Source organism: Aquarana catesbeiana, linkage group LG05 (genome assembly GCF_042186555.1).
Source record: "Aquarana catesbeiana isolate 2022-GZ linkage group LG05, ASM4218655v1, whole genome shotgun sequence".
NCBI classification, from domain to species: domain Eukaryota; kingdom Metazoa; phylum Chordata; class Amphibia; order Anura; family Ranidae; genus Aquarana; species Aquarana catesbeiana.
Genome location: NC_133328.1, coordinates 62,378,618 through 62,405,041, shown reverse-complemented (window position 1 = coordinate 62,405,041; position 26,424 = coordinate 62,378,618). Strand labels below are relative to the sequence as shown.

The 26,424-nt window shown below is 40.1% G+C and overlaps 1 protein-coding gene across 2 annotated transcripts in view; it reads right to left on the bottom strand.

The window, feature by feature from the left end:
- Window positions 1–1,641: 1,641 nt before the first annotated feature.
- Window positions 1,642–26,424, bottom strand: part of LOC141144291 (uncharacterized) — a 35,344-nt gene continuing 10,561 nt past the window's right edge. The window contains exons 3-6 of one of the 2 annotated variants that reach the window (XM_073629821.1): window positions 19,310–19,470; window positions 18,560–18,763; window positions 14,399–14,580; window positions 1,642–7,784 (exon numbers count right to left, since the gene is read on the bottom strand). In XM_073629821.1, coding sequence (XP_073485922.1) covers window positions 2,301–7,784; window positions 14,399–14,580; window positions 18,560–18,763; window positions 19,310–19,470 — 6,031 coding nt within the window. In that variant the 3' untranslated portion in view covers window positions 1,642–2,300. Of the gene's footprint in view, window positions 7,785–14,398; window positions 14,581–18,559; window positions 18,764–19,309; window positions 19,471–26,424 lie in introns of those variants that run through there. The other variant, XM_073629822.1, reaches the window with a different exon arrangement.

Below are 26,424 nucleotides of genomic sequence, written 5' to 3'. Positions count from 1 at the left end.
CCATTTAAAATACTGGTTTCCTTGAGAGATCGCCTCATTCAATACAAGATTGTTCATAGAGCATATCTCACTCCCGCTCGGGTGCACAGGATGAGGTCTTCCCTCTCCCCGGAGTGTTGGCAGTGTGACCATGCTCCGGGGGACTACAGTCACAGGAACGGTCTGCAGTGAGATGAAGCTAAACTGTATACAGTGTATATATACATACAAAGCCGGGGTGCATATATATACTGAATACACTGCAGATAACTGTCTTGCCTGTCTGCCTGAAGTATATTAGCAACAGCACACCAGGAATGGTCTGCAGTGAGATCTAGCTAAACTGTATACAGTCTATATATATATATAGATATATCTATATATATCTATATATATATAGATATATCTATATATATATATATATATATATATATACAAAACGGGGATGCATATATATATATATATATATATATACTAAATACACTGCAGCTATCTAACTGTCTCGCCTGCCTTCCTGAAGTATATTAGCAAAAGAACACCAGAATTTGCCTGCCTGCTCAAACTAAATGAAATGACACTCTCTCTGTCTCTCTCTGAACAAATGCCACCAACACACTACACAAGGCGGCCTTATATAGTGTGAAGCGTGTACTTAACCCCCTGAGCCATAATTGTCCACAGGCACCCTGCCTGTGGCCAATTATGGCTCTCTTTGCTGACGGCGCTGTGATTGGCCAAAGCATGTGGGTCATAGTGCATGTTTGGCCAATCATCAGCCAGCAATGCACTGTGATGACGCAGTGCATTATGGGCCATGACGCGCCGCTCGAATTTGGAGCGAACAGCCCATAATGATCGAAATTCGGCGAACAATTGAACGGCCGATGTTCAAGTCGAACAGCCGATGAACTCATGTTCGACTCGAACAGACAGCTCATCCCTAGTTATAACAATGGATGCTCGAAGCAGTAAAACCCCCATCAATGGAGGGTCCTTGTATATAGGTTTGCAATTTCTTTATAAAAAATTGAAAATCTATTTAATGTATATAAGATATTACTTTTCCATTTCACCTGCAATCTCCACACAAAAAAATTATAGATGATGGTAATGTGATGATGGATACTGCTGTGAACATTTAAAAATTTTTAAAACAGATAGGGGGTCTTAAAGCGGAACTTCAGTCATTTTTTCATCTTTCCATCTATTAAATCTTCTGCCCTTGTTGTTTTAACTTTGGATAATAAAACATTTTTTTTCTGCCAGTAAATACCTTATACAGCCTACCTGTTTCTTGTCTGGTAAAAAGCCTAGGCTTATGACATCATGCACGGCTCTCTCTTTTACTCTTGTGAGAGTTTGCCCAGAAGGGAGGGGGGGTGAGTCATAAGAGGGCCAATGAGAGCTGCAGAGCTGGAGGTATGCCTCTGTGTGTCTGTGTAAATCCAGGAAGTGAACAGGCAGCAGCTTCAGCTGCCCACAGTTAAAATGGTTGCAGCCAGACTCAGTGGAAGGAGATTTCTGCAGCATATTTGGCAAGTACAGAATCACAGTACATATAAAATAATATGCAAAGTGGTTAGAGGGAAGCTTCAGAATGGCAAAGATGTTTTTATTACAAATTATGTGAGCAGACTGCAGTTCCATGGTTTATCTGATCTTCTTTATTTTATATCCTATTTCACATTGTTTATTAAATTGAAAAGAAAAGCCATCTAAGTTACTTTTACATACACTAATAAAAATATTAAACACAAATGTAATATTTTCATATGAATAAACATAGGCCCTCTAATATTACAAACTTTTTTTGGAATTTTCTGGTAAACGTTATTAAGCTTAGTAATAATTTTTTTTACAGTTCTAACAAATCTTTTTGCTATAAAGTTAAAGTATACCTAAGGCCTTAACTTTCTTTTTTTGGATAGAGTAGGGAATGAATAAAACACCTGTCAATTTTACATCTGTGTCCATTGAGAAGATTTCAATCACTTCCTGTCCCATAGACACAGCAGGAATTGTGAGGAAATTTCCCCAAAGTAAGATATATCCTCTCTGACATAGGGTTACTGCAAAAAAACATTTTTTTCTAAGACTCCCCCCTCTGATCCTAGTCCAGCAACAACTAAAGTTTTGGATTTTCCCTTTCAGTTCTGGTCACAATGGTCACCAAACTAAACAAAGAGGGTGTATTTCCCCAGCCAAGCCACAAAGAGCAATTTCAATCTGACAGGGTTGCATATTCTTCCCCACGCTATCCAAAACACAAAAAAAAGGTCTGGGATTTAGATACACTTTAAATGTATGCTTGAAAAGTTTTATTACAGCCGGGTTTCCAATATGATGCTCCCCACCAGCTTTTCTTCATCAGGAGAGTTTTGTTTAATCAATGATGCCACATCTAAAATGGTTGTGTTGGGATCCAGTAGTTTGACAACAGGAACATTTACTTCTTTCTCTTCAAAGATACGATTCTGTAATGTCATTGCCAACATGGAGTCAATCCCCAATGAATTCAGAAGGCTGCTCATTGTGATGTCACTTATTGTGACACTTGTGAGTTCACTTACTAATGACAAAATATAATCCTCTGATTTTTGTTTATTAACTTTGGATTGCTTTATTTGTTTTTTGTCATCCAAATTGTTGACATGTTCCAGAACCAAACTTAAGAATCGCCTCTTCATAACTGGTATGCGTGAAGCCAAGCTGTCATACATCAATTTAAAATCAAACTTGACTATTGCCTGTTGGGGATTGTCTATAAGGAGACTTTTCTTCAGGTATTCATGAATTTCTGGTACAGTTATTAGAAGTAGTCCTTTTGCTTGCAAAATGTTATGAACCTGTGTTCGATCAAGTAACAGTCCGGTATTCAGAGCTCCCCAATTAATTGATTGGGCAGGAAGGCCAAGATTTCTTCTGTATTGGCAGAAAATGTCTAAGAAAGAGTTGGCAGCAGCGTAATTAGCTTGTCCAGAGTTTCCAGCAAATGATGCAATGGATGAATAACATACAAAATAATCCAGCTTTTGATTTAATGTGGCAAGATGAAGATTGACAACTCCATCGACTTTTGGGCTCAGGACCTTCTCAAAGAGTGACAGATTTAACATTTCTAAGATGCTGTCATGCAGGACAACAGCACTGTGAAAGACACCTTTGACTGGAATATTTGGAAAAATCTTTTGTATTGAATCAATTGCTTTCTTCACATCAGCATAATGGCTTATATTACATTGTAGAGTTATTACCTTAGTGTTCTCGTTTTCACTTCTTGCTTTGACTAGTTGTTGTTCCATTTCAGTGTTTGGGTTTCTTCTTGAGAGAATAACAATGTGGCCACCTCCATTGTGTAGAATAAATTTCACTGTTTCAAATCCCAACCCAGTCAGGCCACCTGCCACAATGTAAACAGCATTGTGCTTGAAAAGAACTGCACCAGAGATAGACATTGGTATCTTTCTAATTGTGTTATTGTCTAACTCAATGAGTGGTAAAGATTGTGCTTTAAAATAACTAGACACTGTATTGTTCAGATTTGAAGTACTGTTAGAAGTCTGGATTATAGATTTAGGTAAGACGAGGTGAACGTCTGAAGACAGTGACCGAAGAAATTTGTAAATGTCTTTGGCAAACGCTTGCAGGTATGCTCTTTGAAAAACAGTTGCAAGGTTAAGTATGTGTATGTGAATGTTTTGTCTGCAGCTGCTTAATAAACTGTGGAAATAGGTAGAATTTTTGTGGTCACATATGATTACCACATCTTTAAGAATTGAAAGCTGGGCAAGGTCTTCTCCTGATATTATTTTCGATGTAGGAAGAATAATCATAGCACTGCACTGCTTGCCATTAGCTGTAATTCCTGGAGATATTGTGGTTTCCCAGCCTCTTTGTTTTGCTGCCTTTGATAAAAGTGTACTCAGAACTGACTTTTCATCTGTTGTTACAATTGTGAGTTTAGGTTTATTTTTTGCATGTGGTAGTCTCTTATGTAAAATTTCCCAAGCCAAGACAAACAGAGAAACAAAAGGTGTATCTCTTAGCATTGGAAACTTCTTAATTAAACAGCAAACTCTCTCTGGAATCCTCACTTTGGAATCTGCAACTGTTGGATAACATGAAGCAACTCTATCCCCAACTTGAATTTTCTGGACATCTCTTCCAATGGCTGTTACAGTTCCTGCTAAATCCAGAACAATTAGCTTATGTTTATCAGAAACCCTACTATTCCAGTACAATGTGTTTCCATATTGCCAGCTAGAAAGACTAACAGGAAAATAGTCTTCGGTGTGGGCACCTATTTTGTCAATTCTTATCTCCACATCTTTGCCTGCGAGCTTATTAAGTCTAGAATTATTTGGTTCAGCAGAAAGGTCAGCTATAGTATGAATATCTGAAGTGCACAAAGTAAAATTATCTGACTTCTCTAACGGTGCTGATAGTTGTCTACTGGCTTCAGTGTCTGTATTTATAATTTCACCTGTGTAAATACAGCCTTCTTTTATCCTTAACTCTGGGTGGTCATTTGGTTTGTAGTGAAGGAGAACTTGAGCAAGCACTGCCACATCTTGTGGACTTGAAGAGCCAATATCGATTAGCTGAAAAGTAATGTTGGTCATTTCAGTAATACAAGCTCGTGTCATCCCAACAAAAACAAAACCAGGATTAATGTGATCTACAGTGTTTTCTGTTGTTCTGAATGTGACTGTCTTGATAGATGCTTCAGAACCTTTCTGTTTTACTGCCAAAATCAGTTTTCGGTAGACCTCACAACATTTCGCTAGATATTGTGTTGAATTGTTTGGAATTGTATCACTGAGTCTATGGATCCCCCACATAAACACAACATCTTTACACTCACTGTTGAGGAGTTTGTGTAACTGAATGTCTGAATCCCAGCTGTGAAAGTTAATGTAGTTCACTCCTTCATGTATGTATGCTGATAATTGCTGGCTTACTCCAGAGTTATCTGCATAAACCAGCATGCTTGGTTTCTCATTTAATTCACTTTTCAAGCTTGGTATTTTTGTCCAATTAATTTGCAAAAAGTTATTAGTTTGTGTTCTTGCTGCTTGTTTCATTGATGCCATCCTGGCATTTTTTATCTCTGCCAACACCAAACCATTGGTATCAGCAAAGCATCCACAGACTTCAGCGTAACTTTCTGTGATTGTTATTGTTTTTATGTAGATCACCATTTCCTCTTGAAGAGGTTGGAAAATGGTCAAACTTCCTATGGAAGATGGAAATATTGCTACAGCGTCTTTTATTCGAGAACCAACCACACAAACAACCATTTGAAGGAAACAGTCCAAAATCACTGGGTGTATGTGGTATTCATACATTGTTTCTTTGACATCTCCAACTTTAATCTTAGCAATCCCTTCATTCAGCTCTTCCCCGTAGTAAACATCACACAGTTGTTTGTAGATCTTTCCATACTCAAATCCAAAAGTGGATAGTAATTCATAGACATCTTCCTTTTTGAAAACCGTCTGACATCTCTTGACAATATGCTGAATGTAAATTCTTTTGTCCCCATCTGTTCTACTGTTAAGTTTTTGCACATGCCCAGTTGCATAGACATGTGATGTCAGAATTTCATAATGAATTTCTTGGTCTTGTTGGTGTATCTGGACATTTAGCTCCTGAGATTCTCTTTGAAGAATACAGGGATTCAAAAATTTTGCGCTGATTTCTAAGGAGTGTAAGGGCACTCTAGGTTTTAAGCTTATAACTGCAGCTGCCAATGCAAGTTCTACAAAGAATGCACCAGGAACAAGGGTAGACCCCAAATTCTTGTGCTCATAAACATATTGTGTCAGTGATTTTGACAGAGTGCATTTAAACTTGGTGAAATCTGCACTTACACTGTGCACCAGTGGATGAATGAGAGAGCCTGCAGATTGGTTTCCTTGCCTAATTTCATCAAAACGGATATCTTGCTTGTTGTGCTCAAATTGATATCTTGGAATGTAAGATGGAGAAGATTTGTATTCAGAAAAAATATTGTTCCAATTAGGATTGTAACCCTTATTGAAAAGAGCACTCAGCAAAGAGAAAAGAGTTTCATGCTCATTTTTTGGATGTGCAGCAGGCATAACAAATGTATTTAATCCAAGGATGTCAACAATGTTTTTTTGTAGTGCTCTGCGTGGCCCAATTTCTATAAACACAATGTGTTCTTTATCATTTGCAGAAGCTTTTATAGCTTGTTCGAACTCAACTGGATCACGAATATTTTTGGCCCAGTATTCTCCAGTTGTAAAATCTCCTTTTGTTGCTGGCTTACCAGTGGTTGTTGAAATCAGCTCACATTTCAAATTATTTGTGTGTAAGTTTGATAAAATGTCTTTTATGTCATCCAGTATTGGGTCCATCAAGTGACTGTGGTATGCAGCTGGGACATTTAAATCATGGAGAAATATATTGCGTTTCTTGTAGTGTTGAGATAAGTGATCATTGATCTGCTGTATAGCTTCTCCGTCTCCAGAAAGTGTGCATGAGGAGGGACTGTTGTAAGCAGCAATACATGCTTTCCCATTGCTTGACAAGACTATATTTGATATTTCTTTTACTGGTACATTTCCAACCACAAGCATTTTCCCTCCAGTTACTGTACACTGCAATTTGCTCCTTTGATAAATAACTTTGACAGCATCTTCAAGCAAAAGAAGACCAGAACAATAGGCTGCAGCAACTTCTCCTACTGAATGTCCCAAAACACAGTCTGGATTCACCCCCCAGTGTCTAAGAAGATCCACCAATGACACCTGGATGGTAAAGAGCAACAACTGTGCAACATCTGGGCTGGAAAAGTCATCATATTCATTCTCCAGCAATTGTACAACAGAAAGGGAAGTGTAAACTTGAATCATCTTGTCTACCTCTAAACATTTAGCTTTAAAGACTTCCTCATTTTCTAGCAATAACTTGCACATCCCTTTGGAAAGGACTCCATTCCCACAAAACACAAACACAATCTGAGGGCTTTTTGTGGCTGGGGGTGTCTCTGTATTTACAGACTGAAGTTGCTGTTGCAGATTAGGCAGGGATGAGGCAAGAAATGATGCTCTGTATTTGAAATTAACATGACTTCTTCTGCAGGCAGCAGTGTAGACCAAGTTTTCCAGAGACAATGATGATGGCATTTTGCTCAGCTCTTGCTTCATGTCTTCAATGCTGAGTTGAAGTGATTTGCTGGAGCAAGCTGAGAGAACAAATATTTCTGAAGGTCTTTTGGAGTGATGTTTGGAATTGTTTTCTTTGTATTGTTTGATGATGACATGAGAATTAGTTCCCCCAAAGCCAAAGCAATTAATGCCAGCCATTCTTCCAAATTTTACATCTTCATGCCAATTTTCAGGAGCTGTTGGAACAACTAGTTTGGATTCTTCAATTTGTTTAATACCAAGTTCTTTAGAATAATGTAAAGATGGGGGAATCACTTCATGATGCATCATTAGCAGAACCTTTATTAATCCAGCCATTCCAGCAGCTGATTCAGTGTGTCCAATATTTCCTTTAACTGATCCAATCTTCAAAGGTCTCATTCCACTTGGGCGTTTTTTCCCAATGATGTTTCCTATACTGGTGACTTCTATTGGGTCCCCAACAGGTGTTCCAGTGCCATGAGCCTCAACATACTGTAAAGAACATGGATCTATAGCTGTGTAGATACGTTTTAATAGTTTCTCCTGCTGGTCTTGGGATGGTTTGGTAATTGGTGTTACTGACCGCCCATCTTGGTTAACTGAACATGCACATATGACTCCCCAGATTTTGCTGTAATCTTCTTTAGCCTGTAAAACAGAAACAAATATGAATATGTAAAACAGCATGTGAAAATATAGCGATGTAGAAAAGTCGGTGCCTATTAAAAGACAAATTATGTGTCTTAGGAACGTTGGTTTAAAAGTATTAATCCGATCAAGATAATGTTTTTTATTATTAACCCAATTAAATGTTAAGTCCACTCAAATTGTGTATTGTAAATATTTGTTGGACTTTTGATTAGCCTTGATCATTTTTTAAGTCTTGTGGAGTTTAATATACATTTTAAGGTTATTGTTAATATCCTAAACTGTTAGGCAAGACTTACAAGAAAACTCTAATGCTAATTTCTGAGTGCTATAAATTAACATATAAACATAGCAGCATTTCTGGACTCTTTGTACAACTTTTATTTAAACATGACATGACTACAAAGCATTGTAATTCTAGGCTAATACCACAACCAGTAAGTACATTTTAGAATAACGAGAGAATAAGACAATGCATGCATTATTATGCTCTGAAAATGCAGTAAAAGATAAACCATGACAGTGCATGATGTGTTTTCCCTGCTGTCTGTCTCCACATGCTGGCAGCAAAAGTCTCCTTTTACAAATACATGAACCCATCTCTTGCTTGTCTTTTTTTTCTTCAGAAAGGCTAAGTTAACTTTTTCCAAAAAAAAGCCTATGCAGTCAAGGGGCCCCAGTGGATAATAAAAACCTGTGTAACTGTAAAATGTTAAATATTATTGCCATACCTGTGGGCTATTTGGGTCCCATAAGAAGTCTGACCCGAAAACTCCCAGTTAGCAACCCCCATGTCTGGCCTTGTTGCTAGGATGTGAAAACCATTGGGTGCTCACTTCCAGCATTGCAGAAGATGGATATGAGAGTTGTTAACTAAAAGTTTTCAGGCCAGGCTTCTAAAAAAAGCAAAATGGCCTACAGGTATGACAATAAAATATTTGAACATTTTACAAAGCTGCACAGTTTCCTGATATCCATTGGGGCCCCTTGACTGCATAGGCTACTTTCTGAAAAAGTCAACTTAGAGCATTAAACTATTTAATTCAAATAAACTATTTGAAGCACTCCATTCAACTAAAATAAAGTATAATTTAGTATAGTATACAGTTGTGCTCATAAGTTTACATACCCTGGCAGAATTTATGATTTATTGGCCATTATTCAGAGAATATGAATAATAACACAAAAACTTTCCTTTCAATCATGGTTAGTATTTGGCTGAAAGCATTTATTATCAATCAACTGTGTTTACTCTTTTTAAATCATAATGACAACACAAACTACCCAAATGACCCTGATCAAAAGTTTACATACCCCAGTACCCCAGTGTATTGCCCCCTTTAACATCAATGACAGCTTGAAGTCTTTTGTGGTATTTGTGGATGAGGCTCTGTATCTTCTCAGATCGTAAAGCTGCCCATTCCACTTGGCAAAAAGCCTCCAGTTCCTGTAAATTCTTGGGCTGTCTAGCATTAACTGCACGTTTGAGATCTCCCCAGAGTGGCTCAATGATATTGAGGTCAGGAGACTGAGATGGGCACTCCAGAACCTTATTTTTTTCTGCTGTAGCCAGTGACAGGTCGATTTGGCCTTGTGTTTTGGATCATTGTCATGTTGGAATGTCCAAGGACGTCCCATGCCATGCGCAGCTTCCTGGCTGATGAATGCAAATGTTCCTCCAGTATTTTTTGATAAGATACTGCATTTATCTTACCATCAATTTTGACCAAATTTCCTGTACCTTTGTAGCTCACACATCCACAAAACATCAGCAATCCACCTCCATGTTTCCCAGTAGGAATGGCATACCTTTCATCATAGGCCTTGTTGACTCCTCTCCAAATGTAGTGTTTATGGTTGTGGCCAAAAAGCTCAATTTTGGTCTTATCACTCCAAATGACTTTGTGCCAGAAGGTTTGAGGCTTGTCTCTGTGCTGTTTGGCGTATTATAAGCGGGACACTTTGTGGCATTTGCGTAGTAATGGCTTTCTTCTGGGGACTCGACCATGCAGCCCATCTTTCTTCAAGTGCCTCCTTATTGTGCATTTTGAAACAGCCACACCACATGTTTTTAGAGAATCCTGTATTTCACCTGAAGTTATTTGTGTTTTTTTCTTTGCAACCCGAACAATTTTCCTGGCAGTTGTGGCTGAAATTTTAGTTGGTCTACCTGACCGTGGTTTGGTTTCAACAGAACCCCTCATTTTCCACTTCTTGATTAGAGTTTGAACACTGCTGATTGGCATTCTCAATTCCTTGGATAACTTTTTATATCCCTTTCCTGTTTTGTATAGTTGAACTACCTTTTCCCACAGATCCTTTGACAATTCTTTTGCTTTCCCCATGACTCAGAATCTAGAAACGTCAGTGCAGCACTGGATGAAAGATGCAAGGGTCTGTCAGGAGTCCAGAAACTCATTGACCTTTTATACACACACACTAATTACAAGCAAACAGATCACAGGTGAGGATGGTTACCTTTAATAGCCTTTCAAACCCCTTTGTGTCAACTTGAGTGCATGTTATCAGGCCAAAATCACCAGGGTATGTAAACTTTTGATCATGGGCATTTCGGTAGTTTGTGTTGTCATTGTGGCAGTTGATTGATAATAAATGGCTTCAGCCAAACACTAACCGTGAGTGAAAGAAAAGTTTTTGTGTTATCATTTACATTCTCTGAAAAATGGCCAAGAAACAATAAATTCTGCAAGGGTATGTAAACTTATGAGCACAACTGTAAAAATAAAAATATATAATCTAAAAGGTATATGTATCTTGCCCACTGGGTGTAAAGAAATATATAAAAAAACAACTCATATCAAATAATTCATTAAGCATATACACTCTGTAATACATATGTACTATATATATATATATATATATATATATATATATATATATATATATATATATATTTATTTATATATATATATATATATATATATATATATACACACACACACACACACACACACACACATACAGTGCCTTGACAAAGTATTCATACACCTTGAAATTTCCCACATGTCATGTTACAACCAAAAATGTAAATTTATTTTATTGGGATTTTATGTGATAGACCAACACAAAGTGGCACATAATTGTGAAGTGGAAGGAAAATGATAAATGGTTTTCATTTTCTTTTACAAATAAATATCCTTTACTCGGATCCTAACTAAAATCTAGTGGAACCAATTGCCAATAGAGTCCACCTGTGTGTAATTTAATCTCAGTATAATTACAGCTGTTCTGTGAAGTTCTCAGAGGTTTGTTAGAGAACCTTAGTGAACAATCAGCATCATGAAGGTCAAGGAACACACCAGACAGGTTCGAAAAAAATATCCCAAGCTTTGAACATCTCACGGAGCACTGTTCAATCCATCATCCAAAAATGGAAAGAGTATGGCACAATTGCAAACCTACCAGCATTAATCAGAGAAGCACCTAAGAGGCCCATGCTAACTCTGGAGGAGCTGCAGAGATCCACAGCTCAGGTGAGAGAATCTGTCCACAGGACAACTATGAATTGTGCACTCCACAAATCTTGCCTTTATGGAAGAGTGGCAAGAAGAAAGCCATTGTTGAAAGAAAGCCGTAAGAAGTCCTGTTTGCAGTTTGCAAGAAGTCATGTGGGGGACACATCAAACATGTAGAAGAAGGTGCTCTGGTCAGATTAGACTGAAATTGAACTTTTTGGCCTAAAAGCAAAACGCTATGTGTGGCTGAAAACTAACACTGCACATCACCGTGAACACACCATCCCCATGTTGAAACATGGTGGTGGCAGCATCATGTTGGGGGGATGCTTTTCTCAAGCAGGGACAGGGTAAGCTTGTCAGAGTTGATAGGAAGATGGATGGAGCCAAATATAGGGCAATCTTAGAAGAAAACCTGTTAGAGCTTGCAAAAGACTTGAGACTGGGGTGGAGTTTCACCTTCCAGCAGGACAACATCCCTAAACATACAGCTACAATGGAATGGTTTAGATCAAAGCATATTAATGTATTAGAATGGCCCAGTTAAAGTGCAGACCTAAATCCAATTGAGAATCTGTGGCAAGACTTGAAAATTGCTGTTCACAGACGCTCTCTATCCAATCTGACAGAGCTTGAGCTATGTTGCAAAGAAGAATGGGCAAAAATGTCACTCTCTAGATGTGCAAAGCTGGTAGAGACATACCCAAAAAGACTTGCAGCTGTAATTGCAGTAAAAGGTGGTTCTACAAAGTATTGACTCTGGGGCTGAATACAAATGCACGCCACACTTTTTAGATATTTATTTGTAAAGAAAATTTTAAAACCATTTATCATTTTCCTTCCACTTCACAAACGTGCCACTTTGTGTTGGTCAATCTCATAAAGTCCCAATAAAATACATTTACATTTTTGGTTGTAACGTGACAAAATGTGGAAAATTTCAAGGGGTATGAATACATTTTCAAGGCACTGTATAAGTGATTAACTTGTGCAAAATGTAATAAATGTCCAATTTCGTATAATAGTCATATCAATTTTCATATAACTATCCCATATCCTTTGAGAAAGCCGATTGGGAGCAACGCGTCAGTTGGTTATTGCTGTCATCACGCCGGGCGGAGACTAGACACAATCTTGTTGGTTGGTTTGATGATACTGTGACAACTATTACATGCTCTGAGATGCTGTGTTTTATGTGAGTGTACACCTGTATGTTTTAAATAAATGTGAGTTTTAGCACACATACTGCACTTTAGCAATATCAGCTTCTCTATATTAAAATTCCTGCATGAACCGTTACATATTTGGGGCTGAGACGAGGAAAAAAAAGATTTTTGGATCTAGCTGACCCATGCTTAAGAGCAATAACCAGTGTGTATGACCCCCCATTTATTTGAGGGGTCCCCTGGATGAGGTTAGCGCATACTCTAAGGGGTTTATGGTGAAGGGCACATTGGTATTTGTATGAAGATTTAGGAAGATCAATTCACTTATTTTTTGGTGGAATTGAATATTAGAGGATATTAGAGGACTATTATATGAGATTGGACATTTATTACATTTTGCACAAGTTATTCACTTGTACATATGGATTACAGAGTGTATATACTGATGAATTATTTGATATGAGTAGTTTTTTATATACTTATTTCCACCCAGTAAGCAAGACATATATATACCTTTTAGATTATATATTTGTTTTATCTATTCATATATATGAATATATATACTTGGTAGCACTTTAAAATAATATTGAGTAGGTTGTGTATCATTATACACTTTTAGTTGATTTGAGCGCTTCACATAGTTTATTTAAATTATATGGGGTATGTGGTGAGGTGTTTGCACCATTTAGTGGCAGCTGCTCCAGCAATAGGATTTATGCTCTCTTAAAGGGACAGTATTGATTTAAATTGATACTGTTAGCGCAGGGATTTTTTCCAGTATTAAACAATTGCTGACAGCTTCTAGTGTGAAGTACCAAAATGCCTCATCAGATAATCTCTCTCGAAGAAAGCAATTGTAGTTTTAGCCACCAGCACTGGTATAGAATGACTGATTAGCTCCTTTCTCAACTGGTTATCCCAATTTGTAGTTTACATTCTTAGATATCCATGAGGTTTACAAAACGTGGGAGGAAGCATCCAAACCTTTCGCCAAAGACTAAACAATAACAGATCTAATATAAGACGGGGACACAGCTTGTTAAAGGGGAAGTTTTGGGAATATAAAAAAACAAATACACATACTTACCTCTGCTGCAGGATTGATATGATACTGCAGCTGTCCCACGTTGGCTCTAAGACCTGAAAACTGATCGGTCAGTGCTCAATCTTCTTGGACCAGAGAGCAGTGACTGGCACTTATCTCGCATCCTTATTCAGTCCAGCACACAATTTTTTTTTTTTTTCATCTTAAAGCAGAACTAAGCCTGTTAATTTGAACTGCTTTCCATAACTGTTGCTGGTTCTTGTGCTCTCAACTAGACTGTCAAATCATTAAATGATTGGAGTCATAACTGATCACATGTGCAGCACCATGGCAACTGCAGGTCAAACAGAAACTAAGATGGCAGCTTCCTTGGCTGTAAAAGTAACAAATATTCATTTACTTTTACTTTAGTGAACAGTCTTTATTGCAGCTATTGTTTTAATACTCATTTATTATATATTGGATTTTTCACTTACACAGTTGTTTTTTTTTAACATTTTTTCAAGATTTTATATCTTATACCATACCATACACCACCAGTTAGAGAAACATGTTTCACTATTTCTTGTACCACACATTCGTATCTATTTAATTTTGATTTTTCACTTCGATCCTCTATTAGGATTGTATAGTATATTTACTGTATATATTTTGTTGCATTTTCACGGCTATAAAAAATAATATATATACAGTATACACACACTTACGCTAGTAAATGTGTATATATTTTTATTTTCATATAGCCGTGGTAACGAGTTTGCAGTACATTATAATTTAGATTTATTTATTTATTATTAATAGCAATCTGTGTATAATTTGTTTTGATCACAATTATTTATGGTTTCCGAATTCACTAGTATTAGGTATTTTTTTAAATTATACTTTATTCTATTGAACAGGTAATATTGTGATATAAATACACTTTACCTGTTTTAAAGGTTTAAGAATGACAATGCCACATCCTTCTCCTCTTCCATAGCCATCAGCCTTTTTGGAAAATGGTTTACTTGTTCCTTCAGGAGAGATCATTTTTGCTTTACTGAGAGCAACATAGATATGGGGATCTATGATACAGCTGACACCACCACATATCGCCATCTCACAATCTCCTGTGAAAGGAAAGAACCATTTTCAAGCGTTATAATATTATAAAATACAAGTCTGGTTCTAAGAATATGTAATGTAAGTCTGATGATTACTGATAATTAAAGTTTATCGAGAGGCAAGCTTTCTGTTTACATTTTGGATAAAGGGAAAAGTTAGAATCTCTGTTGTATTTTTTTCCACCCCTATATACTATGCAACTAAACGCTGTAGACCATAACAGCGGCCATGAATGTTTCAGCAATTACAACAGCCTCTAACTGTGTGTTTTTTGTCACTAGATTTTCTATATCATCTGAGAATATTCTAAGGAAACCCTGTGCATGTTAGGTCATGGATAGGCAGAGCTTGTTGCCTGCAAAATCTGTCCACTTTAAATATTTTGTACCATGACAAATACTGCATTTGTTGCTATGCACTTGGCCAATTATTTATAATTATTAATATTAATAACATTATTATTCCATTCATCTAATGCAAACTGAAAAGATTGTTCTCTTTTTAAATGGTAAAAATCTGTGTCTAATACACAAATCATTGCTTTTATTGGTTGTTTATTCCTAGAGATGTGTAAATGTAGCACTGCTACAGTGCATCTGTTGTATACACTGGAATGATTATTTTGCAAAGAATACCCATTCACATGCAAGGAAAATAAAAAATAAAAACGTATTTTTGTTTGCACATGATTGAATGATGGAAGTCAGCAGAGCTTCACCTTTCTCACTAAGCTAAGGGAAAATCCCCTTTCAAAGTGGAAATTCCCTTGCAAAGTACTTGACTTTAGTAAATCAACCCCCTAACATTTATCATTTCATGGAGTTTCTGAGGTAAACCCACAGACATCAGGTAAAAGTCAGCAGACACGTGCGTTTGGCATGTTTTTACCCTTTAAGACATTTTTGGAATGCAAATGATAGTTCTAGAAACAATTTCCCGAAAAATCTGCTAGCCAGTATGTATGCAAATTTTCCAGGGTGGAGTTTTCAGAAATTTGAATTAACCACTTCAGCCCCGGAATGTTTTACCCACTTCCTGACCAGGCCATTTTTTGCAAAACGGCACTGCGTCACTTTAACTGACAATTGCATGGTCGTGTGACGCTGTACCCAAATAAAATTGATGTCCTTTTTTTTCAACAAATAGAGCTTTCTTTTGGTGGTATTTGATCACCTCTTCGGTTTTTATTTTTTGCACTTTAAACAAAAAAAGGCTGACAATTTTGAGAAAAAAAAAACAATATTTTTTACTTTTTACTTTCTGCTTTAATACATACCCCCCCCCCCCCCCAAAATGTCTTCATCAATTTAGGCCAATATGTATTCTGCTACATATTTTTGGTTAAAAAAATCCCAATAAGCGTATATTGATTAGTTTGCACAAAAGTTTTTAGCATCTACAAACTACGGGATAGATTTAGGGACTTTTATTTTATTGTTTATTTTTTAACTGGTAATGGCAGCGATCTGTGATTTTTAGCGGGACTGCAACATTGCGGCGGACAAATCTTTTTGGGGACCAGTGACACCAATACAGTGATCATTGCTAAAAACTAGGTGTTTTCTAAGACTCTTTTCAAACTGGCAGTGTTTTTCAGGCGCTACAGCACTAAAAATAGCACTTGTATAGCGCCTGAAAAATGCGGCTCCATTCACTCCAGTGTGAAATCCCAAGGGCTTTCAGCAGCTTCTTTGGAGCGGTGAACTCACCGCTCCTCCACCGCTGCTCCCCATAGAAATGAATGGGGCAGCGCTGCGATACCGGCGGCGTTTTCCGGGCGGATTTAACCCCTTTTTGGCTGCTAGCGGGGGGTTAAAACTACCCCGCTAGCGGCCGAATAGCGCCGCTAAAACGACAGTAAAGCGACGCTAAAATAGCGCCGCTTTACCGATGATGCCCCCCGCAGCTCGGTGTGAAAGCCGTCTAACTGTGGGGGAGAGTGGATTCACTGGAGGAAAAGAGAGATCGTGATTCAGCTTAGCTGAAACATGATCTCCCACTTTTCCTCCCTGACAGAGCAGCGGCGTGCCCCTGTGTCCAATCACAGTAGGAGTGGCGCGCCCCTTAAACTGCGTGCTCAAAATCACGTACAGGTACGTAATTTTGCGCACCCGGGCCGCCTTGCTGCAGTAAATGTACGTGGGCAGTGGTTGAAAAACCTCAGTCATGAAATCTGAGCAAAGCACATATATCTGCAGTATTTACTTATCTCCATAGGTGTGCGCAGCCTCTTGCATTAGGGTGTGCACCCCAAAGCTCAAATACATATGCATGTGTATATGTACTGATGGTGTCAGTAGGGCAGTGGACAGTCTAATTTTGTTAATTTTCTTTTCCCCAAATTTTTGAGCTTGTGTAACATTTTTGGGGGGGGAATGAAATATCAGTGGTTTAAACAGGGGGGAATATGCAGCACACAAGGCAATTAGGGTGTGCCCAGGCGCACCTGGCACACCCTGTGCGCACGCCTATGCTTATCTCTCCAAAGCTTTAAGTGTAATTTCTCTATGGTGCTTTGTTCCTCTGTTACCAGCATGAGTCACTTCTGAGAAGTTTTCCTGACACATGAGATAAAATTTGAGTCGGGGAGGAAGCTCAGCAAACAGCTTGTGTTTTCACAACACAGTCTGCTTTGGGAAGGGGGGTGTGTTCCTTTCCTCCAATCAGCTCTCCCAAAGTGTAACTGCAGCCTCTCCACCCCCTCCTCTCTGCTTCTCACAGATGCAGAAAGGATTTTAACACAATTTTCCCTTTTGAAGGGGTGAAGGGAGGAGAAGACTGCAGATAAACAATTAAAGCCTATGTAGGAGGATTTGTTTAACCTCTGTGTATCACCTGAGGATGTTCACTTCACAGGGTATATGTGAGGGTTTACAATCACTTTAACACTGAATAGCACATCTGTAAAGGTCATATTTATATACATAAATGTAAATCCCAGTAAAAATAGGATGATCAACTAGCACTCTACCAAGACTAACAATAATCATTATTTTATTATTGTTAACTTTAAAATTATGGCGACCACATCGCTTAAACAAACTTGATGAAAAAAGAAGCACCTGCAAAGAAGCAAGTGAATACTTAATTCTCTGACTGCCTATGTTAACAATTACCATTCCATTGAGGAGTAATCATCAGTTGATGTTTGTTCAGATGCAGACACTTTCATGTCCTCTGGTGTGCTCAGTGGTGCATCATCAAACTCCTTCCCAGTATTGGGTTCTGTAGTGATGTTGGGTTCAGAGGAAAGAACATCTGAGTACAGAGAGATCTACACTCTCGAAGGTTTGGGTTTCCCAAAGGAACTTCACCCAGTGATTTCTGTTCAATTGAGCAGTTACCTCTCCTGCTGCAGTAATAATTCACTTGTTTGCAGACACCTATTTTTTAAGTAGGTTGCTTTAAGGCTTACAAAAATTAAGGCTTACAAAAATTCATAGTCAAAGTGCAAAAAACAGTGCTGAGGGGCACAGTTAAATAGCACATTGCTTGATACAACCCTGCCCCATCATTATCAGACACACTTATATAAGCCCAATAGTCTTTGCATTTTTGTAAGCATTAAGCTTCCTTATAAAGTACAACTCTCCATTGTACTAGCTGGTAATTTCAGTTTTTATCACATTCAATGTGTGGGGAGTTACATAGACTGATGTATCTAGCATTTTGCATGGATAACAGATGCACTATAGCAGGAATGGCGAAACGTGCCACTCCAGATGTTTTGGAACTACATTTCCTATGATGCTCATGTACTCTGCAGTGTAGTTGAGCATCATGGGAAATGTAGTTCCAAAACATCTGGGGTGGCAAGGTTCGCCATCACTGCACTATAGTAAGTGAGCTGTCCCTTGCCTTTTCTAAACTCAGTTGAAACAAATAACAGTAATTGTCTGGCATGATTATGGACACATGGGCTACACAAAGGCTGCATGTTTACAGCCTATTTTATAGGAGTTCTGGTTTGATCCTAATAAGTACCTTGTCTGATGGCTTGGCATGCTAAATGTAGTGCAACAAGGGAGGAAGAACAGGCGGTATCCAGTGACAAAGAAGGCCCAGTCAGATTGAATTGATATGATATCCTGTTTGCTGCTATGCACATTGACGTGCCAGTTCCATTGAAGTGATTGATGTTTTCAGGATAATTATTGTATATAAATTCTGCATCTTTGTTCATTAAACCTGCAAAATAATGACAGATATACTGAAAGTCTAATCCTCTTAAACCTCATTACAATTATAGCTAAAAATTGTTGGGTCTAATAACTCTATGGTCTCAGTCCACTCTCCCAACAAGTGCTTTTGTATTAAAGCAAAATAATGGTCCTGCTCTTTTGTTACATTCTCCATGGTGCAAAGCATAAAAATAACCATCAATAATAATTAAAATCCCTCATAATGATCCCCAAAGTTATATAGATTTAGAGGTTAAACAGTTAAATTGTTTGGGGCTGGTAAGAGTTAGTAGATCATCTAATCATTAACATGGTTGTTTGATATCACTGTGTTTCTTGTGTTCAACAAAGAATCAAGAAAGTCTAAACAGTAGAATTTCTAGGCAAACAGAATTCATCACCCACTTATTCCTGATTTCCTGAATTCCTGATTTGGTTACCATGGATTCCTGCACATTTTACATCATTGTTCTTTGTGTGGCAGACCTGAATTACTACTGAAATCTCAGATGTTGACAAGATATTTTTGGCAGCATAAAGGATTTTTGTTTACCTATGTAGACTCCAGTATTGCTTCCACTGATGCTCTCCATGGCATAACCAGCATCTTCCAGAGCCCTGTATGTACACTGCAGCAGTAATTTGTGCTGTGGATCCATGTGATCAGACTCAGCATTATGAATTCTAAACAGTTTGTTGTCAAACATATGAATTCTAGGATACAGAAACAAGTGTCATTTTAGTGGTACTCGCTCATGTTAGATAAAGAAATGGTAGAGAGAGATTCTTGGAACTATTATAAACACAAAGGATCCAGAAGTCACGACTCGGGCATGTATTTGGAAGAGCAAAGATGAAAGACCTCGAAATGAACTTCAAAAGTACCAATGTGTCTATAAGTACACAATGAGAATGATCAAGGCTATAGTATTTTTTGTCACTCTCTATGGATGTGAAAGATGGACAATGAAGAACATATAAAAAAGGATTATTGCCTTTGAACTTTGGTATTTGAAAAATATTCTAATATCCTGGACAGCAAGGTAAACAAACGGTTCCTTCAAAAACATATGCCCAACCTTTCCCCGGAAGCATGGATAACTTAAGTATAGCTGTCTTATTTTGGACATATTATGAGAAGAATTAACTCACTAGAAAGATAATATAATATAATGCTTTGAAGTTTTGCAGGGAAAGAAGAAGATGAGCAGCAATAAGGTGGCTGAGTACAGTCACCGAAAGTATCAACATGCCGTTGTGAAGACCCAAATCGAAGGCCAATCATTTTGGAGAGCACTATCCATGCATACGCCAAGAATCAACATAAACTTGATAGCAAATAATAATAATAAATATTTTAAAGATATAACAAATTTTAATTTCTCAATATGGGTAAAGCCCAGTACATACTGGAGCAAGAAGACTGTTGCATGCTCATGCACATGCGCATGCTCATAATTTTGCGCAGAGGCTTACGGCAGGAAGTGTACTAGCACATGCATGCAAACATATTAGCGTGCACATTAAGCAGCGCGTGCGCATGCACATGTGAACACTTAGCACTGGCATTGGCATCAAATGGCCTATTTAAGCTGGATTGTTACATGAACAGATTGCTGAGGGGTCTTCAACTAGTCCCTGCTTTACCTGTGCTCTGACCTGCTAGATTTGCCTTCCTGTGCACAACCCATCTTGCCCCTGACCTGTCACTGTATTCCTGCCTACCTGTTGTGACCTCAGCTTCTACATTCCTGTACCTTGCTGCCCAGATGTGTACTGATCCCAGCTTGTATCCTGACTCTGCCTCTGCTTGATGTTCCTGTACCTTGCTGCCTGACTGTTGATGACCTTTTGGCTTGTGCCCTGGCTACACTCCTGTCTGCTGATCAAGTGTCACTGTGTTCTGGTCTCTGGTCCCTGTCTGGAGATCCACAGTCAGCTGCATCCTGCAACCAGCAGCTGGTGTTGCCCGCTACACCGGACCTCGTGCCACTCTGTCCTCACAGCTTCTGTCACCACCATCAGAGGTGTTGGACAAGAGGTGTAAAAAAAGCCCCCTTTCACTCTCGATCTCCACCAGGTACGTGACAAAGGGTTTTTATACATTTAAACTTATTTGGGTTTAACTTAGTTACATAGTTACATAGTAGGTGAGGTTGAAAAAAGACACAAGTCCATCAAGTCCAACCTATGTGTGTGATTATGTGTCAGTATTACATTATATATCCCTGTATGTTGCGGTCATTCAGGTGATTATCTAATAGTTTCTTGAAGCTATCAATGCTCCCTGCTGAGACCACTGCCTGTGGAAGGGAATTCCACATCCTTGCTGCTCTTACAGTAAAGAACCCTCCACGTAGTTTAAGGCTAAACCTCTTTTCTTCTAATTTTAATGAGTGGGCACGAGTCTTGTTAAACTCTCTTCTGCGAAAAAGTTTTATCCCTATTGTGGGGTCACCAGTACAGTATTTATAGATTGAAATCATATCCCCTCTCAAGCATCTCTTCTCTAGAGAGAATAAGTTCAGTGCTCGCAACCTTTCCTCATAACTAAGATCCTCCAGACCTTTTATTAGCTTTGTTGCTCTTCTTTGTACTCGCTACATTTCCAGTACATCCTTCCTGAGGACTGGTGCCCAGAACTGGACAGCATACTCCAGGTCCCGGACCAGAGCCTTGTAAAGTGGGAGAATTATCGTTTTATCTCTGGAGTTGATCCCCTTTTTAATGCATGCCAATATTCTGTTTGCTTTGTTAACAGCAGCTTGGCATTGCATGTCATTGCTGAGCCTATCATCTACTAGGACCCCCAGGTCCTTTTCCATCCTAGATTCCCCCAGAGGTTCTCCCCCCAGTGTATAGATTGCATTCATATTTTTGCCACCCAAATGCATTATTTTACATTTTTCTACATTGAACCTCATTTGCCATGTAGTCGCCCACCCCATTAATTTGTTCGGGTCTTTTTGCACGGTTTCCACATCCTGCGGAGAAGTTATTGCCCTGCTTAGCTTAGTATCGTCTGCAAATACAGAGATTGAACCTTTTATCCCATCCTCCAGATCATTTATGAACAAATTAAATAGGATTGGTCCCAGCACAGAACCCTGGGGAACCCCACTACCCACCCCTGACCATTCTGAGTACTCCCCATTTATCACCACCCTCTGAACTCGCCCTTGTAGCCAGTTTTCAATCCATATACTCACCCTATGGTCCATGCCAACGGACCTTATTTTGTACAGTAAACGTTTATGGGGAACTGTGTCAAATGCTTTTGCAAAATCCAGATACACCACGTCTACAGGCCTTCCTTTATCTAGATGGCAACTCACCTCCTCATAGAAGGTTAATAGATTGGTTTGGCAAGAACGATTCTTCATGAATCCATGCTGATTACTGCTAATGATACCGTTCTTATTACTAAAATCTTGTATATAGTCCCTTATCATCCCCTCCAAGAGTTTACATACTATTGATGTTAGGCTAACTGGTCTGTAATTCCCAGGGATGTATTTTGGGCCCTTTTTAAATATTGGTGCTACATTGGCTTTTCTCCAATCAGCTGGTACCATTCCAGTCAGTAGACTATCTGTAAAAATTAGGAACAACGGTCTGGCAATCACTTGACTGAGTTCCCTAAGTACCCTCGGATGCAAGCCATCTGGTCCCGGTGATTTATTAATGTTAAGTTTCTCAAGTCTAATTTTGTTTAGCTTTTTCAGTGTGTAGTTGGGAAACTTGTCGTGCCTGAATTTTAAGATTATTAGCAGTGCTGGGCGAGGGGTCCCGATGGAACGCCTCCTCCAACACCTGCAGATGTTCTGTAGCCTGTTGGACAATAATTTTCGATGACCTTTTAACTCTGTTAATACGCATGGAAAGGAGGGAGCGGGCGTGGATTTTAAACATCTCCCATACCAAGTCATATGTGGCCGAGTCCCTGTTGGCTGTGAAATAATATTGTAGCTCTGCAGGGATATCCTCCTGGTCCGCCAGAGCCGTCAGCCAAAATGGGTTCAACCGCCAAGATGGAGCAGGGGAGGCCTTCAGGAGCTGGAGCGTGATCCAGTAGGGGGCGTGATCCGAAAGTATTCTCGGAGCAAATCCCACATCTCCCAGTTTAGGTGTCAGGGACTTGGAAAGTAAAATGAAATCGATACGTGACATTGTGTTGTGACTGGCTGAAAAGCAGGAGAAAGCTTTAGTGTGCGGATGCTTGTGACGCCAGGTGTCAACAATAGCGAAATCAGTCAGTATGCGATATAGTCTGGTATGGGTCGGTGGGTCAAGGGGAGGGTCTGGTGTGCCCATTCGGTCTAGAGCGGGGGTGAGGGTCATATTAAAGTCCCCCATCCATACTGCCGGTATGGAGGGATATTGCGTCATAAAAGCAAGACCCTCCTTAATTACAAGCGAGTTGTATGGGGGAGGGACATAGCAAGCTAGTATCAGAATAGGGGATCCATTAATGGTGGCATGTATAAACACATATCTGCCCTGCTGGTCCGTTTGTAGCAACACTAGGTCGAAGGGAACCCTTTTTGCAACCAGAATCGACACCCCTCTGGAATATGAGGTGTGGGTAGCGTGATAGGCCCAACCTACCCAAGACTTTTTAAGAGAGGATTGTAGGTGGCCCGTAACATGAGTTTCAACTAACGTGATAATGTCAGCACGCTGAGATTTGAGGAATTTCAGGACGGCTGTACGTTTGACCTTGTTGCGCAAGCCTCTGACGTTCCACGTAAGAAATTTCAGGGAACTCATGGTGGATATAAGGCATGTATAATAGACCGCAGTTGTACCAGGACCAGCAGAGCAGAGATAAACACATCAGATAACATAAAACACAGTGACATCCAACATCGATAATGTATGTATAGCAATAGCATAGTACCTAAAGCATAAACAGGCATTTGGAAATACGTTGGTGTAAAGGAACAAATACCCATAACAGTTTTCCCCCCACCCAGTCCACTGCCACCCCAACTCGGCATGGACATAGTACCCCATAACCAGGTATCAACTGGGGACATCCAATGGGTAGGACCCAATGGAGGCAAGGGACTTAGTTGCAAGGAAGCATAGATACCCATAATGAAAAGAAAAAAAAAGGGGAGAAAAAAACAGTCCGGTAAACGGGGGGTGAGAAAGTTCATGAACATCCTATGGGGGCGACTTCTTCTCTGAGAAGTGCATGGGGTGTAGGAGCCACAAGGGTACAACGCCATTGTAGCTATGTAGGAGGGGGGCCCCTCTTGCCATCAGGACAGTTAGTAAAGTAAAGGAGGAAGTCTCAGCAACGGTCAGTGTACTATCTTCCACTGGTCCTTCTCAAGCGTGGGGAGAGCGGGGACCACAAGTCCGTGAGATCACCCGGAGGCAGCAGGCCTACTGTGAGGACCAGGGTAGTACGTGGAAGGATTTCCAGTCTCGTCCCCATGCTCCACCAGGGGTTATACGCAAACAATACACCCACTGAGAGGCGAAACATTAGGATGAAAATGTACAGCATTGTGGGTATGGGGGGGGGCAGATGGGGGGAGAGAAAAGTACTCACACCTTATGGACAGCATGGCATGGTCAGGCTGAACGGTCCCTCTGATCGATCCAAGTGGATGCCAGTTCGGGGTCTTCAAAGAAATGGGTCCGGCCATCACACTCCACGCGAAGCTTTGCAGGGTACAGCATAGCGTATTTGAGGTGTAAAACGCGGAGGCGTCTCTTGACATCTTAGAACCTGGATCGTTGTCGCTGTACATCATTGGAAAAGTCCGGGAAGACGGCCACATGCGTGTTGGTATGTGGGATATTTCCCTTTTCTCTAGTTAGACGGAGGATCTTGTCTCGGTCTCTGAAATTTAGGAATTTTGCTATAAGGGTACGCGGTGGGGCTCCTTGGGGAGGAGGACGGGCAGGGATTCGATGGGCTCTCTCCACCGCGAACATCACTGAGAATGCGTCTCTGCCGAAGTTGGATATCAGAAAGTTTTCGAGAAAGCGCGCCGGGTCGTTGCCCTCAGCAGTCTCGGGAAGGCCAATAAAGCGGAGATTACATCTTCGGAGGCGATTTTCCATATCGTCCTGCTTCGCACTAAGCTGTTGTAGCTGACGGCGTACCTCGTCAGTAGTGTGTTGTAAGGGGTGCAGGATATCCTCTGCTCTACCAATACGGGTCTCCGTCTCAGCAACGCGGTCTCTCAGAGTAGAGAGGTCCTGCCGGATAAGGGATACATCAATTTTGACCTCCTCAATTTTGGTGGTGAGCATGCTCTGGCACAAGGCGATGGCATCAAGCACCTTGTTAGTGGCTGCCTCGGACTGTTCCATGTCCGGGGAGGTGCCAGCACCATCTTTAGCCTGTTGGTCTTCTCCAAGCCTGCGGTATTTAGCAAGCTTATCAGCCGCCTCGGAGGTTTTTTTTGGTGGAGACATATTGCAAAGGTGAACAGGAGAGTCCCCGGGTATACCAAGATGGCCGCTGTCTACTATGCCAGATCCTCAGTGTCTTAGTCCCACCGTGATTTAGGAGCAACACAGTGTGTTCTGCAGGCAGTGGTCAGCCAGCTACAAGGTCCAGCAGCTGCAGATGGAGAAAACTGGACTCAGAATAGTCAGGAACACCTGTGAATACTTGCAAGGGCTGTTGCAGGGTGTACCAAGATGGCCGCCGGTCCGGGAGCTAGGCCAGATCCACAGACTGTCCCTCAGGCATCCACAGGGGAAAGAGGCACTGCTATAGGGGCTCCAGGCAGTCCGGTGGCTGTGTGAAGCAAAGGCCAGGCTCTGAGTATCCAGGGAGGGCAGGCAGACCTGTGAGAGCTGCCGCCGGGTGGAGCAAGATGGCCGCCACTCCAGGAGGTAGGCCGAATCCCCAGTCTTTCCTGGCAGCTGATGCAGGATGGTGAAGAGGGCCTGCGATGGTGGCCCAGAGCGGTGCTCTGACAAGCTGATAGGCTCTATGGATGGCGCTGGACAGAGGGGGGGTCCGCAGGTGTGCAGATGCTGAAAGGTAAGCAGGATTGATGCAGGATGGTAAGTACAGCAGTGTGGGCAAGTGGAGCTCTCACTACATGTGTCCTACTCCATTGCTCTCCAGGCCACGCCCCCTTCTCAAGTCTAATTTTAATTCTGTCCTCTGTTAACCATGGATGTGCTTCCTGTGTTGTGTCATGAGGATAAACACTGCAGTTTTGGTTACTGAAGCCCCCCGATTCACTCGTGAAGACTGAGGAGAAGAATAAATTCAATACCTTTGCCATCTCCCCATCCTTTGTAACCAGATGTCCTTCTTCATTCTTTATGGGGCCAATATGGTCTGTCCTCCCTTTTTTACTGTTTATATACTTAAAGAATTTCTTGGGATTTTTTTTGCTCTCCTCCGCTATGTGTCTTTCATGTTCTATCTTAGCTGTCCTAACTTGTTAACATTTTATCAGGTTGTTCCACAAGCTTCTTAGTTTGAAGATATGAGTGGACATTTAGAATAACTAAAAATGCCTTCTCAATAATGTTAGCCTTGCATTAACATCCTTGTTGTCTAGTTAATAGTTTTGAAGTGAAACTAAAGACAAAACTTTTTTTTAGATTTGGATAGGGTGGTGAGAGATTAGAACTACTGTCAGGTTTTTATTGCTGTCTGTGTCCTTATTAGGGAGATCTCTG